At 46.2% G+C, this 15,693-nt stretch overlaps 1 protein-coding gene across 19 annotated transcripts in view; it reads right to left on the bottom strand.

Moving 5' to 3' along the window:
* AKAP13 (A-kinase anchoring protein 13) overlaps positions 1-15,693 on the bottom strand; it is a 253,965-nt gene that overhangs the window by 119,422 nt on the left and 118,850 nt on the right. For all 19 annotated transcript variants that reach the window (XM_074317388.1, XM_074317391.1, XM_074317390.1 and 16 more), the window contains 3 exons: positions 9,474-9,672; positions 3,864-6,975; positions 141-277 (listed from right to left, as the gene is read on the bottom strand). In XM_074317388.1, the coding sequence (XP_074173489.1) occupies positions 141-277; positions 3,864-6,975; positions 9,474-9,672 (3,448 nt within the window). The remainder of the gene's footprint in view (positions 1-140; positions 278-3,863; positions 6,976-9,473; positions 9,673-15,693) is intronic.

The raw sequence follows: 15,693 nt of genomic DNA, 5'->3' as shown, positions 1-15,693 counted from the left end.
TATAGGTAATGGAACGAGAGAAGGGGAAAAATACTGCTGTGAAAAACAAATATCCCCCAACAAGGAAACACGGCTATAAATCACACACAGCAGACCACGCTCGTCACAGGCTGTGCCCCCACAGACCTGCTGCCACTTACCGTCTCGGTCTTCGGGTCTTGTCTCATCATCTTAAGTGTCGTGGCCATGTCCCCTCCAGCCACCTCCTCGGAAACTGAACTCTCCCTGGTATTACTCAGAAAATCCACTTCATCGTCAGCTTTTGTGTCTGGCATTTCTGAAGAGAACAAGGGGTTTACAAAGCACATTTGAAAAATTGATTCCTGTGCCTCACTATTTACACAACATGCTCCAGGTTTCGGGTGTTTTGTTTGTTTTTGCTTTGGTGCTAAACGGAAAGGTATTCTTTGGCTCGCAGGAGCTGGTGTCATGTCTGACCCTGTGGTAAGCTATTCTTGTATCACAAGGTTGTACGGTTTCCCCCCAGCCTTCACATGGGGTTGTAGCGAAGGGAAGAGCCAACTCAATGTCGACTGAACTTCCATTTTCACTCGCTGACTTACACATGGAAAAGTAAATGCACGAGCTCCAAGGAAACGGATTAACACAGCTGACGCTAGGCAGTCCATTGTGACAAGCAACCAAGAGGCAATGTCTGCATTTGTGCAGCACAAAAAGGAAAGAACCGCCGAGAACGAGCTAAAGCCTTTGGGAAGAGTCTTTCTTTTAAAAACACACTACACACACTCATTTAGCCAGGACTGCAATTGATAATACGAAATGATTCTAGTAAGTTATTTCTTGTTTTAACTTTTGTTTCTTCCCAAACCAAAACATTATCACAAATTAGCAGTTCCTTTTTTGAAGAAAAAATTATTGTGTGCTTTCTTTAGAATTAGGCTCAACAGATGGAACAGTAGTGGTTTCTGTTACCTGACCACCATTTGGTCAAGCAAGTCCAGGAAGGAAGTGATAAACTGCGGTCTGAAGCAAATTTAGGCTTTGACCCTCTTTAAAGGGGGCTGGTGATTACCAGTCAAAATTCACCGTGGTAATCCAAATAGATGGAACTATAATACCATCTAAATTTCACACAGCAAGTTTTCTGTGGTTGTTATTAACCTAGTCATGCCTCTATATTCTGGCAGAGAAAACTGTCCTTACACCAAAGGGCAGAGAGAGGTTTCCTTCACCAAAGAATAAATTATATTAAGACTTTATTCTAATAGCATATTGTAACATGCACAAAGGTCTACCTTAGATTTAGGCAAGTTACATTTCTATAAATGAACATTCACAAATCTCCTTTCTTCTTCCTTTGCCCTTATATAATCTTACTAGCAATTTAAAAATTGGCAACCAAGTTTGCTTGCCCAAAGAACCAAAATCTGTCCTACATTTCAAAAAAAAAAATGTGATTGAACTTAAAAAAGAAAAACCTGGCTAAGTAATCCCATTGGAAGTATTCCTGGATCAAAACATTCCTAAGTGAGTTAGAGTAATTTTTTTTTTTTTTTTTTTGACTGCTGTTGATTTTTATTCTATTTATTTGGGGATGTGATTTTTTGGCACAACCTGACTATCCTATATACCCAGCAACTGAAAACACATCTTTCTGACACGCAGAGGCCAGTCACAATGGCAGAGAGTGATTTCTGAGACCTAAGGGGTGGTGGCAACCTGGGCAGGACTGGCCTGGCTCAGATATGCACCACCAGCTTCCCAAAGCACTGCAACTAATGCTCCTGAAGGGTGCAGGGCCGCGGCCTCCTTTCTAACTGGAAACTGTGTTTTCCCCGTTTCAATTTCTGTTTGGCTTGAGCTACAGCGGTACATAAAAACTGAAGCCAGTGTCACTGCGGCTCCTTCCGCATCGGAAGTGAAGCCCAGGTCTCTCCACTCACAAAACACGATGGTTAGATTCAGGAGTGGACTATCAACTTCCCAGAAAATACCCTTTTGGTGCTGAGATCAGACTCAGGGGCTTTTTCTCTAAGGCAATGTGGCCGGGGACTTTCCCCAATCCTGGCTATTTTCTGAAAACAGCAGCTTCCATCACTGGCTGCTTCTCTCTGTAGTTTTAGATCATGAGCACCGAGCACATATGACTCCTTGGTAGCAGAACAAGTAACCCACCCACACATATCCACCAACCCCAAACCCAGAGATACTGTTGAAACGTCATCCGTTTTCCTTCCTAAAACCTGAAAGTCTCAAAAATCGTTTCTTAGCATCTTGACTCTATTTACGTACATGTCAAAGTCTGAAATGCTCCCTGCTTTCCACCGTTTCTCACAGGGTACCACAGACACCACGCTCATGCAGTTTGCACTTGCTTGGGTTAAACTCTGAGGGAGCCAGAGAAATAATGCCAGCCCAGGCAGCCAAAGACGTAGCACCCAAATGAGAAGAACACAGAGCCAGGCATCAGTTTACAGCCACTCCCATTCTTCTGAAATGTCAACCTGCCAGGGCCCCCAAAATAGACTTGTTGTTGTGCCTTATTTTAAAAATTAGAGACCTTATTTCTCATTTAAATTCTGAGCTAGCAGCCAATAAATTTCTATCACTAACAATCCAAAATATTCATAGGAGCAAAAACCCGAAGTCACCACAAAATTCTTCCTCAGGTCTCTTAACTCCCTCAACTAGAGGGCGGGGAGAGGATTATAAATGGTTAAAAATGCTTAATCGGGGAAAATGACTATTGTGTTTACACTGCTTTTTCCTAAGCCACTTCTTGTTCTATTTGTTCGTTTCTCTACATACCCCCACCCCCACACTCTGAACTGTGTGCTACACTTAAAGGATTTTCAGAAATTAGAAAGAACAGCAAAACCACAATCAAACAATAAAAAACCAAACAGGCTACTTCTTACCTACAGAAGCCTAGGGGCAAGCATGGAGACAGGCCCTCGGTCTATACCCGGTAGCAAAGGGCGGTAGCCAAGTGTGTACCACACCGACCTTGAAACAGTCCGGGAGTCAATACTCCAGTTTTGGCTGCGGCCTCAACCCCCAGTAAGTCTCCTTCAGAGAGCTGACTCCCACCGCGCCGCCGTGGTTTCTTTCTCTTTGCTCTCTCTGGGCCCGGTTACCCATAGATGCAACAGGCTGCTGTGTGAGCAATCTGCTCACTGCAGCTGCTTCACCAAGATAAGCAGACACGACGTCTGCCCTGTGGCAGCAGCTCAGCAGACTGGGCTGGGCGGAAATCCTGCATCCTACCCCTGCACTGAGCAGGGTCCTGAATTCCCAGACTGCTGCCCAAAAGCAACAGGCAATGGGACAGGAGGTCTGCTCCTCAGGCAGGAAAAGGAGGGAGTGAGTTCCCTTCCCCCAACCCTCACCAATGACCTAATACCACCATTTGGGATGTGGGACCGTCAGCTTAGAAGGATAGAGTTCCTCATGAAACCACTGACTAAATTTGCTCAGAACACAGAGTAGGCTGACAGGGAAAGAAAGGACTTTCAGGCTTGTGAAGACGCCGTGTTCTCAGCACCGTGTCTGACGGCTCTAGAGAAAGGACTAAGCCGTGGGAATGGAAACATCTGCTGAATTCCTTCACTCCTTCCGCGCGCCGGTGATCTAGTAGGCACTGAGTTCCACGTTAGGCAACTGACAACTGCTCCAGGGTGACAGACAGAACATGGACAGGCTGAAGCAGTCAAGCCAGGAGTCCACAAAATCTGTCCACACCCGCGATGACGCCTCCTCCTGATGATGAACGTGGCAACCTACCTGAGGCGCACAAGCGTCTAAACAACAGACACCTCTGTTTCTGAATTTGACAGCACACCACAGAGACCCCCCAGGGAACTGCCCCTCCGGTTGCTAATGCTGCATTCTGCTTTGCTTACCTGTCACCGCCTCTGGTCCTTGGGCTGGCTGGACAATCTTCTCTGGCTCCAACCTTCCAGCGGAAGGTCCTACACGGTTCCCAGGGGCTTCTTCCCCAATCCTGCCCACGTGCGGGGTCTCCCCAGGCACGGACGCGCTCTCCCGCTGTTCAGTCCCTGGGCCTGAGTCTGAAGGACTGGACGGTAACAGGGGACTGACCGGCCCCTCTGTGAACAGGGCTCCGGAGGCCTTGACACGCTCTAGGACGGCATCCACGATGCGACTCGCAGCCTCCTCGATCGACTCAGCTCTCGAGGGCTGATGCTCCGCTTTGGCAGACAAGATGCCAGGCAGAGGGGGACCACCCCCTTCCCTGCTCAGGGCCCTGTCATCCCTGGGTGAGGACCCCGTGTCTGCAGGGAGCTCTCTAGCAACAGGCTGTAGCGGGACGGGACGTGCATCCTCATCCACGCGTGCCTGTTGGCAGTCGCCCGTGCTAGAGCTCCGGTCGGCTCCCTCCAGCCTCGCTTTCTCCCAACCGAGAGGCACCATCTCTGGGGGTGCAGCGCGCTGGAGGTCAGTCACACCTGTGTCTGGTACAGCGCCTGGCAAACTCCGGATCACGTTCTTCTCCTGGCTCAACGGCACTTCTGGAGTCGGGAGGCCTTGAGCGTTGCATGATAAATCCTTTCTTCTGGCCCCAGCAGCTCCTTGCATGGCATCGACCCCTGGCACGTCCCCCAGCACTTCCCCCAGCACATTTCCACCCACCTCACAAGCAGGGCTCTTGCCCTGGGACTGAGTGTTTTTCACTCCCACATCCAGAGCCAAAGATCCATTGCAAGTAAGAGCCTCAGAGCCACCTGGCAGCAGAGGTGAGCGGCTGGGCTCGGCACCCAGGGCTTCCTGGCTCGAGTCTGCAGCCAGACCTGCTCCTGGTGGCACCAGGCTCTGTGCAGCCCCACCTTCAGTCAGCAGTGGCACTGGTGGGGCCACTTCCTTGTTATGTTTGGTTTCTGCGTTCAGACAGGCGGAGGGTGTGCCCTGTGCGGCACCGGCTTCCAGCGCTTTGTCCCCGGCACAGGCAGCTGAGCTGGGCTCTCCACAGATGCCCGGGGCCTCACGCCCAGGAGGGGCTGCTTTCTGCGCTTCCTGCAACATCCCTGAAGAAACACCGGCATCCTTAATGGAGGAGCAAGTCACTGCTTTAACCTTGTCATCTTGTCCCTGAGCTGCAGAGCTTTCTAGAACCACCAGATTTTTTCCTTCATCAGTCAAACTGGAATCTGGGGCCAAAGGGGCCTTCCCCACATACAGCAGGGACGAGTCAGTGGGCCCCTCGGTATTCTGAACCTCAGGGGCTGCTGAGAGGCAGGGATCCCCCTGCTCCCCACCAAATCCTACGAGACCAATGTTGCCCATTCTGGGCTGGAGATCCAGGGCAGGGGAGGTGGTGCGGCCTGCTGTCCCGGCTTCTAGCGGCTGCCTCTCTCGATCAGTTGCATCCCGGCCATCTCTACAATCTTTAGTGGTATGTGGCTCAGGAGTTGCTGTTCCCTTTCTGCTCTGGGAGGGGACAAGAGAAAGTGCGTCATCCCTGGTTACTGATTCACTGCCTGGACGGCTTGCCAGAGAGAAAGTCCTGCCCGATGTCACTGCCTGGTCGGGTACTGCTTCTTTGTCAGTTTTGGGGACAGTGGCATGTGGAGGTGGAAGCACCACGAGCATCGTTGTTAAAGATGTTTCTAATTTCAAATCTCCTTCTTGGCCCTCTTTGTCTGGAATTTCTAGAGGACAAAACCCCACATCTTCCTGGGCGTCTCCTCCAGGGGCAGGGGTGGCTGAGCGAGCCTGTGGGCCCTCAGAGCAGACGGCTGTGGGCGGAAGTTGTGTGCTGGGCAGTCCTGCAGCAGTGCTTCCCGGCGGGGTGGCTGTGTCAGCACGATGTCCTGCAGCCACCGCACCACTAGAAGGCCCTGTGTCCTGTCGCCATGCAGAGGCAGCACAAAGGCCCTGGTCTCCAGCTGTAGGACAGACGGGTGATTTGCTGTCTGGGCCTGGAACATGAGATGAATTCGTCTCTGATGTCTGACTTGGCATCACATCTCTTTGTGGCCGGGAAAGGGTCACATCAGAGGGTGACACTGCCTCACGTGTGTTTGCTAAGGAAGCGTCAGGTTCAGACCCATCTGAAATCTTGTCTTTCGCAGCAGCTGGAACGACCAGAGGGTTCTGATCTACGAGAGCACCAGTGCTCGCTTTACAACTTCCTGAAGTTTCAGTCTCTGCAGTTTTTTCAATGGAGGTTTCTCCATTACTAAATGCAAGTGAAGATTCAGCAGGTTGGTCGCCCCCCAGGGACCCGGTGGCAGCGACACAGGTGGGAACACCGGCTTTATCCACAGGCTTGCTTGTGCCTTTCACAGCAGAGGCTCCAGCGGTGCCGACAGGTGAGTTCTCAAACCTTTCCTTTGTACTTTCCCCTGCTTCGGCCATAACCTTCTGGGGGGCAGCATTGGGGTTCACGAGACCGCATTCTGTCTCCCCTGCAGTCTCTGGGACACTGGCACCTACTGCTGAATGGACTACCACATCACCTCCAGACACACACGGGGCCGTGCCGGGCTCCAGGACCACGACTCCCGGCAGGACAGCGTCTGCCCTGCCCAGAGCTGCCTGGTCTGCGGCCACTGCAGCAGGGTTTGCTCCAGTTTCTTCATTTGCGATTCTGCAGGATGCAAGGCCTCCGGTGCCCCGTCCTCCACACTCAGACATGCTCTGAAGGCGGCTGCTGGCATCAGACACTGTTCCAGAGTCCACAGTCAGTGCTGGCTCCGCCTCTTCCCCTCTTTTCTCCACGCCTTGATTTTTTTCCCTAGACGCACAGTCTGTGTTGCCTTCCTTCCCCACACGGGACACATCAGGGGCACTGCCAACCTGCCCAGTGCCTCCTGGGCAGCACGGAGGGTGCCCGGTACCTGCCCGAGTTGGAGAAAGCTGCTGGCCGTCCGGGGACACTGGCGTGCAGGGAAGACACTGCCCATCCGCAGCCTGGGCAGCGGGCAGCCCTGCAGGACCTTGCGCTGTCATCATTAAAGCCATCGGATGGTCCATCTGCTTGAGGTTTGTTTTCTAGGTGGAAATGAAAGAGACGTTTTAAAAATTGTTCCTGGGAAAAGATGTCACTGCCGCTTATAAGCAAAAATCCTGTTGGAGAGAACTCACTGCCATTCCAGCCCTTCTAAGGTCACACGATGAGCTGATCTAAATAAATACAAATACATTTTCTCTTGTTCACTTTCCTCTCTTATAGCTACAAATCCAATGGGATGATAAAAATGGTCAAGAATACATAAGATGACTATTTTCTATATTATGAACTTATTTTGGAAAGTAGCCTAAAACTGAGCCTCAAAAACCTTATTTTAAAAAATCACAGTGGCTATCTTCAAATGAGCAGCTGAAAAAGATACCTTTTATAGAGTCTTCAGAGGGTCCTCATATATACAAGTGAAAACAAATCCTAACCAGCTGGGTAAATGCTCTTTGATCAGAAGGCAGGCAGAGGCTCTGTGCCCTAAATTCTCACTGAGGAGTTATACGGTGTCCTTTAATCCCCCAAATACGCCCCATTCAGCCTAGCTTAACAATTTTAGCTATGAGTTCATAATTTCAAGAACAGTGGCACGATAGATATTCTTTTACCGTTTGATCAAAGCAGTTCCTGTTGTCTAATACCAAATATTAAGTAAATAAGAACATCCAACTAAAATACTTAATTCTTGATTATTCTCAGACGGTAATGTGGTTGGAGGGTATTTTAGGTCATCTCAAAAATGGGTTTTGCAACTTTAAAATATTTTTTAAAATGTAAAGACATAACCAACTACATGGCAATGGTTAAAATAATCAACCTGATGGGAAATGCTGTGCAGTTACTATAAATGTTAAGTACAGATATCATACTGAAATCAGAAAAATATTCACAATACAATGTAGAAAAAACATAACATCTTTAGCTAATCTAAGGTTGTAATTATGCAAAAATCACAGGTAGAGAAAAACAAATACAGTTGATCTTTAGGGGGAATTTGCTTTTTTATCAAAATTACAGGAGCTCTTATAATACTACTATTTATTTGGTACATAAAAGCTACTTTTAAAACATCTGGTTTGCTCTTCACTCACTATCTGATCTATTCGAATAATCCCATGCCTATCGCTGCCCACTGTCCTGTCAATTCATTTATTTGCTCAGTCAGTACAGAGTATTCCCTCATCAGACTAGTCCTGCCTACTTACTGATGTATTGTGCAAGTTTACACGTGTAAGCGTAAAATGAAGACTTTCTTCTTATGCAAGTCCTTCCAATAAGAGAGTACAAGCAAGGAACATGGATTTGCACTAAAAGCTTCTGGGCTATGCTCCTCGCAGTATGCAAAGTTAGTTTGCTTCCGTTCCTGTTGAGGGTATAACAGTTGCCTAAAAATTATGAAAGCTGGTCATTACATTTAATGACGGGTGAACATTATAGAAGAGACATTCTGAAAACCAGGCGGTGCTGCCTGCAAAATTTTAGAAGCTCCTAACACATGCATCCTCTCTGTTTAAATTTCTCATGGTTTCCTGTCAACTATTCTCATACCCTGTGGGTCGCTTTGGCACCTGCAAACTGGTATTTTCAACTGGACTATCATTCACCTAAGAAGAGGAGCTCCGAAGGGCAAATCTGACTTCCTGGCAATCCATTCAGAGGGTAATAAAATGATACCTGCTCTGGAACAAACATGACTGGGAAAGGCGGAGACAGGCTCCTCATACAGCCCTACTGTGAAGTGTCTTGGCCTCCTGGTCTCAAAAATAATGCCTGCTCCCGAGGAAGCCTCTGGCATCGAGCTGACCCTAGACGGCCTTAAATGAAATTATTGTCAAGATTTTTCCAAATCAAATCAGCTCTGAAATAAACTGGGTGGAAAAACGATCTAAACTTAGCCTTTCAGATGTTATGTCCATGAGAGATGTACCCGGATGACGTTTATATTATCCATAATAAATGCCAGGTGGCGTCTGTAATGTTTTTATGTCTGGCAACAACTTTATCTTGAAGGCTTGAGTGGATTATAACGTCTTTATTTTTTTAGTGATCTTTTTACCACACAACTATCGATTTAAATATACTAGCACTATCATCACTCATTGAAATAGTTGTGAAAAGGCTTTTTTTCTGAGTGACTGTGGTTCTTGTTCCTTAGCAACAATCTCAGAAGCTCCTTGGCTCATTTAGGTTTATAAAGTTAAACCAACAAATTTCTAAAGGTAAACAGACAATTTCCTTTCTTGCCAGGAAAATTTAGTTCTGGTTGTTGCTTATGTCGGTATCTGCAGTGGTCTGTGTATCTTCCAGGATTTCAAAGCCCTGGCAAAAACCAGTGCAACAGTCAGTCTCCTACGGCTCCAACCCCAGTGCTAGTGCTGTGTCTGTACGCAGTAACATCAAGTACTGCAAAAACACTTTATTTACAGAGCTCGCAATCTTTGAGGGAAGCATTTTTACATTTTAATTATAGAAAGGTTCACTGGGGGAAGGGGTGAGGACACAGAAGCCCAAAAACGGAAATTTTCTTCCTTACCATTAGCTGCTGTTGGATGTTCATAAGTTTACAAATATGTCCAGTGCAAGTGTCTCCAGCAAGTGGGCATTTGTCGCGTGCCTGGGACTCCGAGGTTAATGTATAGATGTCCAGCTCCCGATGGTGCCTGACAGAACAGTCTCCATAAGGTATTTCGTAGGACAAACTGCTCCAGGAGTCTGGCTCTCCCGCATTCTCCCTGTAAGCAAGCATTCTCTGGTTAATATACAGGTATGTCCTGCCTCCCAGGCGTAGTTTGGACCCGCCAAGGCTCATGTAAGATTGCGAACCTGACGGCTTTGGAGGTTCGGAAGCAGAAATTTGGTTTGCACAGTCCCCAGTGATTCAGGCATATAACTGCTCCATCCTCCCCACAAGAGGTCACAAATGGGTTAAATGAAAATTGCAGGATTCCTCCCTAAGGATGTCCTTTCGACTGAGATAAAGAGAAGTCTGCATTCTTAAAATAGTTAATATTATGCTAACCACCAAATAATGAGGAAATGTAAAGAGGCTGGTGCTAGCCTGGTGTTCACAGAAGCAAGGGCTTATTAAGCACGTCTCTTAACAGAGGTTACACCATATGCTACCACTAATTACACTGGGACGGGAAGATCCGCTCCCTGTGACCCAGGCGAGGCAAGGGCACCCCAATTTTACTAACAGTAGCTGGAGTAGGCACCCCCAAAACTCTCCAAGTCAACTACATCGCGAAAACTACCACGATGCCCTCTCACGTTATACTTGGCAGCAGCACGATCGGGTTGTATTTTGAGGGAAGCACTTGGTTCCAAGAACGTCAAGTTAAAATTTTTTAATTTAAAAAAACAGAACTTTGCTCAACTCAGGTCATTACTGTGGACATAAAAGGGTCCACATACTAAACCTGACAAGCTCAGGGTAGGCCAGCATGGTGGGCCCTACAAACTGGGAGACCGAAAGTAGCCACACAGGATGCTGTGAGCATAAAACTCCTACCTAAAAGCGAGTCATGGCAGGGAGTCACATCCTGAACCTGTAGCTTCCTAGACAAAGGTCAATCTTTACTTTAAGTGAGCCTGTCTATTGTCTTTTTGCATCTAAGGGAGCATACCCTTGGAATGTCAGTCACCACTTTTTCCAGAACCCTTGGTACAACCTCGCACCAGAGGAAGAGACCTCAGAACCACTCCTGGTTATCTTGTTCCCCGAATACCATCTCCGTGTACTGTAAATGTTAATTATTAACTATCCTATACTCACCAGTGTAAAAAATGTATGTGTCCCTCCGTTTTATTTATCCAATCCTAAAGATTTCCCAGATTTGCTTTCTACCACGCCCTTAATCTACCATCAATGATGCCCTGTAACCCTCCTTTGATACTAATGTACAAAATAAGCTACAAAACTGCCATTCTCCAGAGCGTTTTCTCAATCCACTTGAGTGTTTTTGCTCCTGGCAATTGTCGTCAATTTGGCTCAAATAAACTCATAAAAATTCTCTACAGGTTGGAATGTTTCTTACATCATTACAAACATGCCTCATAAACACATAAAGCTGACAAAGGCATGGGTGTGTAAAAAACCATTTCCGGGGTGAGCCTCAACACCTGACATGTCTTTCTGTGGTTCTCTCTGATGAACCAGGATTGATAAAGTATCCCAGCGATTCTGGAAGATGGAGGAAGGTTATGTTCGCGATCATGTGTGAAAACGGAAGACACTACAGAATTAAGAAGAGACATGCTACCCACTGATAAATATGAGAAAGGAACACTTCTTCCACTCTCCTCCCAGTGTTTTGTACACTCACTCATACCTGTCTGTCACCATTCACCAGAGAATACGTTGAATTTGAAAGCTAAAAGCATGCTACAGTGGACAACCTATAACCACCTGGAGAACCACACACTGGCTGCTCCCAAAGAAAACTACTGTAGTTTTCATGCTGAAGAGTGACTCCCGGGAGCTGCTTAAGATGAACTTGGCATATATGCTACGCTCAATGTCTTATGTATTTACCAAGCTGCTCTGTTCTGAGTAAAGTGACCTCAAACAGAAAAGTACCTATAAGACAGTCACTTCAAAGTCCAACTGAATGACTCAATTGGAAACCAATCAGCTATACCACACGTGGGGGTAGGAACGTCTCTGTGAAGCCAACTTGGAAGCTTGGACTGACACTGTCACTAAGTCTGCTTAACCGTGGGACAGACATTACTGGCGTATCTGCTTACTTAGATTACCGCATAAAGCCACACTCCAATAAGAAAAGGTCTTTGAAAGCAGAACTTGATTTACATACCACCATTCAGTGCGAACCAAATACGACAAGCTAAGATGGGGCTGTCTGTCAAGGCAGAAACCATTAAAAAGTGATAATGACCGTTCCCAGCAAAACGGAGTTTTTACCAACCTGACCACTGTTAATTCTCAAACTTTTGCCCTTCTAATATCTAGCCCTTGGGAACTTCCCTTCTGTAACCACAGCCTATTTACCATCGACTTCTCTAGGGCTCTCCTTCCAGAGGAATGTGCTTTTGTTGCCATGGTTACCTCTAAGCGCTAACCCTTCAGGCCCCCATTCACTGTCCCTGTGGAGTTTTGGTGCTTTCTACTCGTCTAGATACCAAAGACTAGTCAGTGTCATTATTCTCCCACTGACTTCCGTGAATATCTGTTGCCACTGGGCCTTTTCCAAACCCCTCTTGCCTGCAGGTCTGGGTAAAGCCTACCTTCGGCAAGGATTTCCGTGCCAGGGACAATTCTAGGCGCTGGTGATACAAGCCAGCACCCTTGTCCAGCCGGAGCATACATGGTACACTTAGCAAGGGAGACAAGAGCATTCAGGTTCTAGAGAACACCTACTACTTTGGAAAACAGCAAGAGCTGAGGAGAAAAATAAAGCAGAGAGGAGGGTTGCAATTTTACAACAACCTGTGATGATGGGTCAGGAAAAGCCTCGCTGAGGTGACAGTAAAGCCAATGCACTTTCTGCTCTGTGTTCAGCCCTGTATAAAACCTTTACTGGGTCCACTAATAAAACCTGGCAAAGCTCTGTGTGTAAGAATGTTTACTGCAACTCTAAGTATAATAGTATTAAAAATGAGAAACAACCTAGCCAAGTCAGTAATTAGAGGGCTGTTTGTTAAAGACCAGATCTACAGACTATTATGTAGTCATTAAAAATTACTGAAATAACAGTTCAAATCTACAATGTTCAATGAAATTAGCAAAATAAAAAGGACAAAAACATGCAGGCAAGTCTAGACAGCAAAAGGCCCAAATAAAAACAGTGTCAGGGTAGTTGGGTTATAGGTTTTCCTCTTCCTCAAGCTTTTAGTTAATGTTTTTAATACTTTTTTTAAATCCCTATTCGGCCAGGTCTCGTTGTTGCTCAGTTGCTACTCATGTGTGTGTTAATCCATCTCCACGCAGGTTAGGGAAACTCACTGTAATCTCCTCAAAGGCCCAATGTTAACCCTGGCGGCTGCCTTCTCAGGCGACCTTTCTCCTTTCTTAGCGAGAGGCCTGAGGCCGTGCACCCTGCGCTCAATCTTCATTTACCAGTAAGGCCTCTGCCCGTCCCCTCCTCATCAGAGGGCCTGCTGTGCTTCCTCCTGCCCGCCTTAGGTTCCTGATTCAGTCACCGTCCCCTGGATGCCTGCAGTTTGCCACCTGCTTCTGGACTAGCTCCTTCCCCGCCCGCCTACAAGCAAACCTCAGCAGTAGACGGGGCAGCACTGCAGCAGAAGGGATCCCTGCAGGGGTGAAAGCAATCCATATTCAACGCTGCAGACCTGGCGCCCAGGGGACATCTGACAACCTCTGGAGACATTTTTCATTGTCACACTTCGGGGGGGTGGGGTGGGGGGGTTTCCAATGCACAGGACAGGCCCCTACAACAGAGGCATGAAGCCCAAACTGTCAGCAGTGCTGAGGCTGAGAAACCTGCTGTACAGCCAACTCACCCACCGTCTGTCCGTCCCCTTCCCTGAATGTGGCTCCATCTCCCTCCCACCACTACTGACGCTTCTTTGGCTCAGGTCTCCATGGACGACAAGATCCCAAAAGACGGTGGCCTTTCTTTATCCCCATCACTCGTGAGTTCTGTACGATTTTTAAATGGTGACAGGAATCTTCTTTGGAAAGTTATTCTCACTTGACATTCATAGAGAACCATCCCATTCACCCCGTTTTCTGTGTTTTTTTTTTCTTCTCACATCGTTGAGGGCCTCGAACATAATTATAAAGATCACAGAAATAGACAGGAGTATGATGAAGTGAAAATATCAAAATGCGGAATAGAATTTTAATGTTAAAAATGTTATTAAAAAAAAAAACACAAAACTTCTATGCAATGTGAGAGGTAATAAAATAATGAAATAAGCCTGTCTTGTGGTGGTAGCATTATGAATATTATATCTAAATTAACTGTTACAAAATAAATACTAATTCTCCCTCCTTGTTATCCTTGCTTCTGGCTTACGTCAGAGAACAGAGAGAGCACAGTGCAGATGTCACCAAGAGCTACTTTCAGGGGAGCACAGAGAGAGAAACCATGACACAGTTACGCTGAATTCATCCCCAGACCAACACAAGGCACATCAAACACATCCTCAGCTAAGAAACAAACCAGACGTGATTAGATAGGGATTTCTATTTAAGTGCTACTTGGATTTATAGTCCTATAAAGCTATGCTGCTGTCTCTCAGAACTTAGGGTCCTATTCCACGGCGGTTACTGGCTTCTTAACTACTGTCGTCCTCTGCATACAAAGTGCTTGATGTTACTTAATGAAAGTGAAAGCACAGGCAGGTGAGAATGATTTTGAAAGAGAGAACATGATCACTGCGGACTGGAATCAAACTCTAGGTTGGGAAAAGAAACGTAAATGCTTTCAGAAGAATGTGAAACTTGGAAAGAATAACAGAACTGGATAAAGTAATTTCAGACTTTTGACAGAAAATAGATCAAGAAGAAAAGTCCAGTATCCAACCACTAGAAGAGCGCTAACACGTCTTTAAAACGTTTCTTTAGCACTCTCATGGAGCAAACACACAAAACGAAATCAAATAGCAACTCTGTATGTTTAGCAATTTAAATAACCTAATCACACAAAAAGGGGAATGAATGTACATCCATTTCTTCCAGTCTTATTTCTGAAAAGCACTTGAAACTCAGTATGATAGAATGACTAAGTCAGGCCTAAATACAATCGATAACTGCGGTGTAACAGTGACCATTCAAATCAGTCGATTAGTAAGTTGTCAGTGGTGAGGATTCCGTAATTCTACAGAACATTCCATGTTCTACTCCTAGAAACCAGTAACTGCTATCACAATGAAGCCGTCACTCTGTAAACCAGCTTTTCCAGTTCAGGAAAAAGAATTTTTGCTCATTCCTCTGGGCAGAAGACTTCTTATCTTCAGGCATAAAGTATACTTGACTTTATAGCAGGTCACTGTCATTACAATTTAAGAAAAGAACCCATACTTAAAGAATCCAAGCTTCCACGACCTTGTGTATTTTTATACATAACCCTTTGCCCTGAATCACAATTTATAATTCAATTGTTGAAATGGATTAATCTTACTTAGAAGCAGTTAGACAAATAAAATAGGTCAAAGTAAAGAGACAATGTCTCTTTCACAACTAGGTGTGACTTTTGTCATGTTTCTCTAATTTGCTACTTCTGCAGAAATATCTAACATTGACTTGCTCTCCCTGATTACAGCATCATCCTGTAAGTAGGTTCAGCGGGTCCCAAGAGAACTCAAACTATTTAAGACCAGATTTTAAAAAACATTTCCAATTCATCACAGATGCAAAAACTCTAAAAATGAATTACTAGAAAAACAAAATTTACAAGATACAAAAAAAACTTAAGCCCCAAGCTTTTACTAGATGCAACAGATATAAACATTACTCCGTCAAGTTACTATGAATGTTTCTAAACACACATTCTCAACTTGATACTTATCTCATCAGGCAGCAGTGACAGAGTTGGCAGATCAGCCCTGATCCGGGGCCTGCCTCATTTTGAACAGCAGTGGGTTACAACAGAGAGCCCTCCCATTGCCAGGAAGCAGGTACTACATTCTTCACGTCTACAGACGCTGGGAAGGCAGGCAAGCGGCAGGAGAGAGGTAATGACAGAGACGGGAACTTGGAACGTGGTACCAGCTATACAGCCACAGGACAAAGTTTCTGTTTCTCTCAAGGTATACTTTACATAAGC

The sequence above is a fragment of the Rhinolophus sinicus genome, linkage group LG13, assembly GCF_036562045.2.
Source record: "Rhinolophus sinicus isolate RSC01 linkage group LG13, ASM3656204v1, whole genome shotgun sequence".
NCBI lineage: Eukaryota > Metazoa > Chordata > Mammalia > Chiroptera > Rhinolophidae > Rhinolophus > Rhinolophus sinicus.
This window is presented reverse-complemented; position numbering and strand designations above follow the sequence as displayed.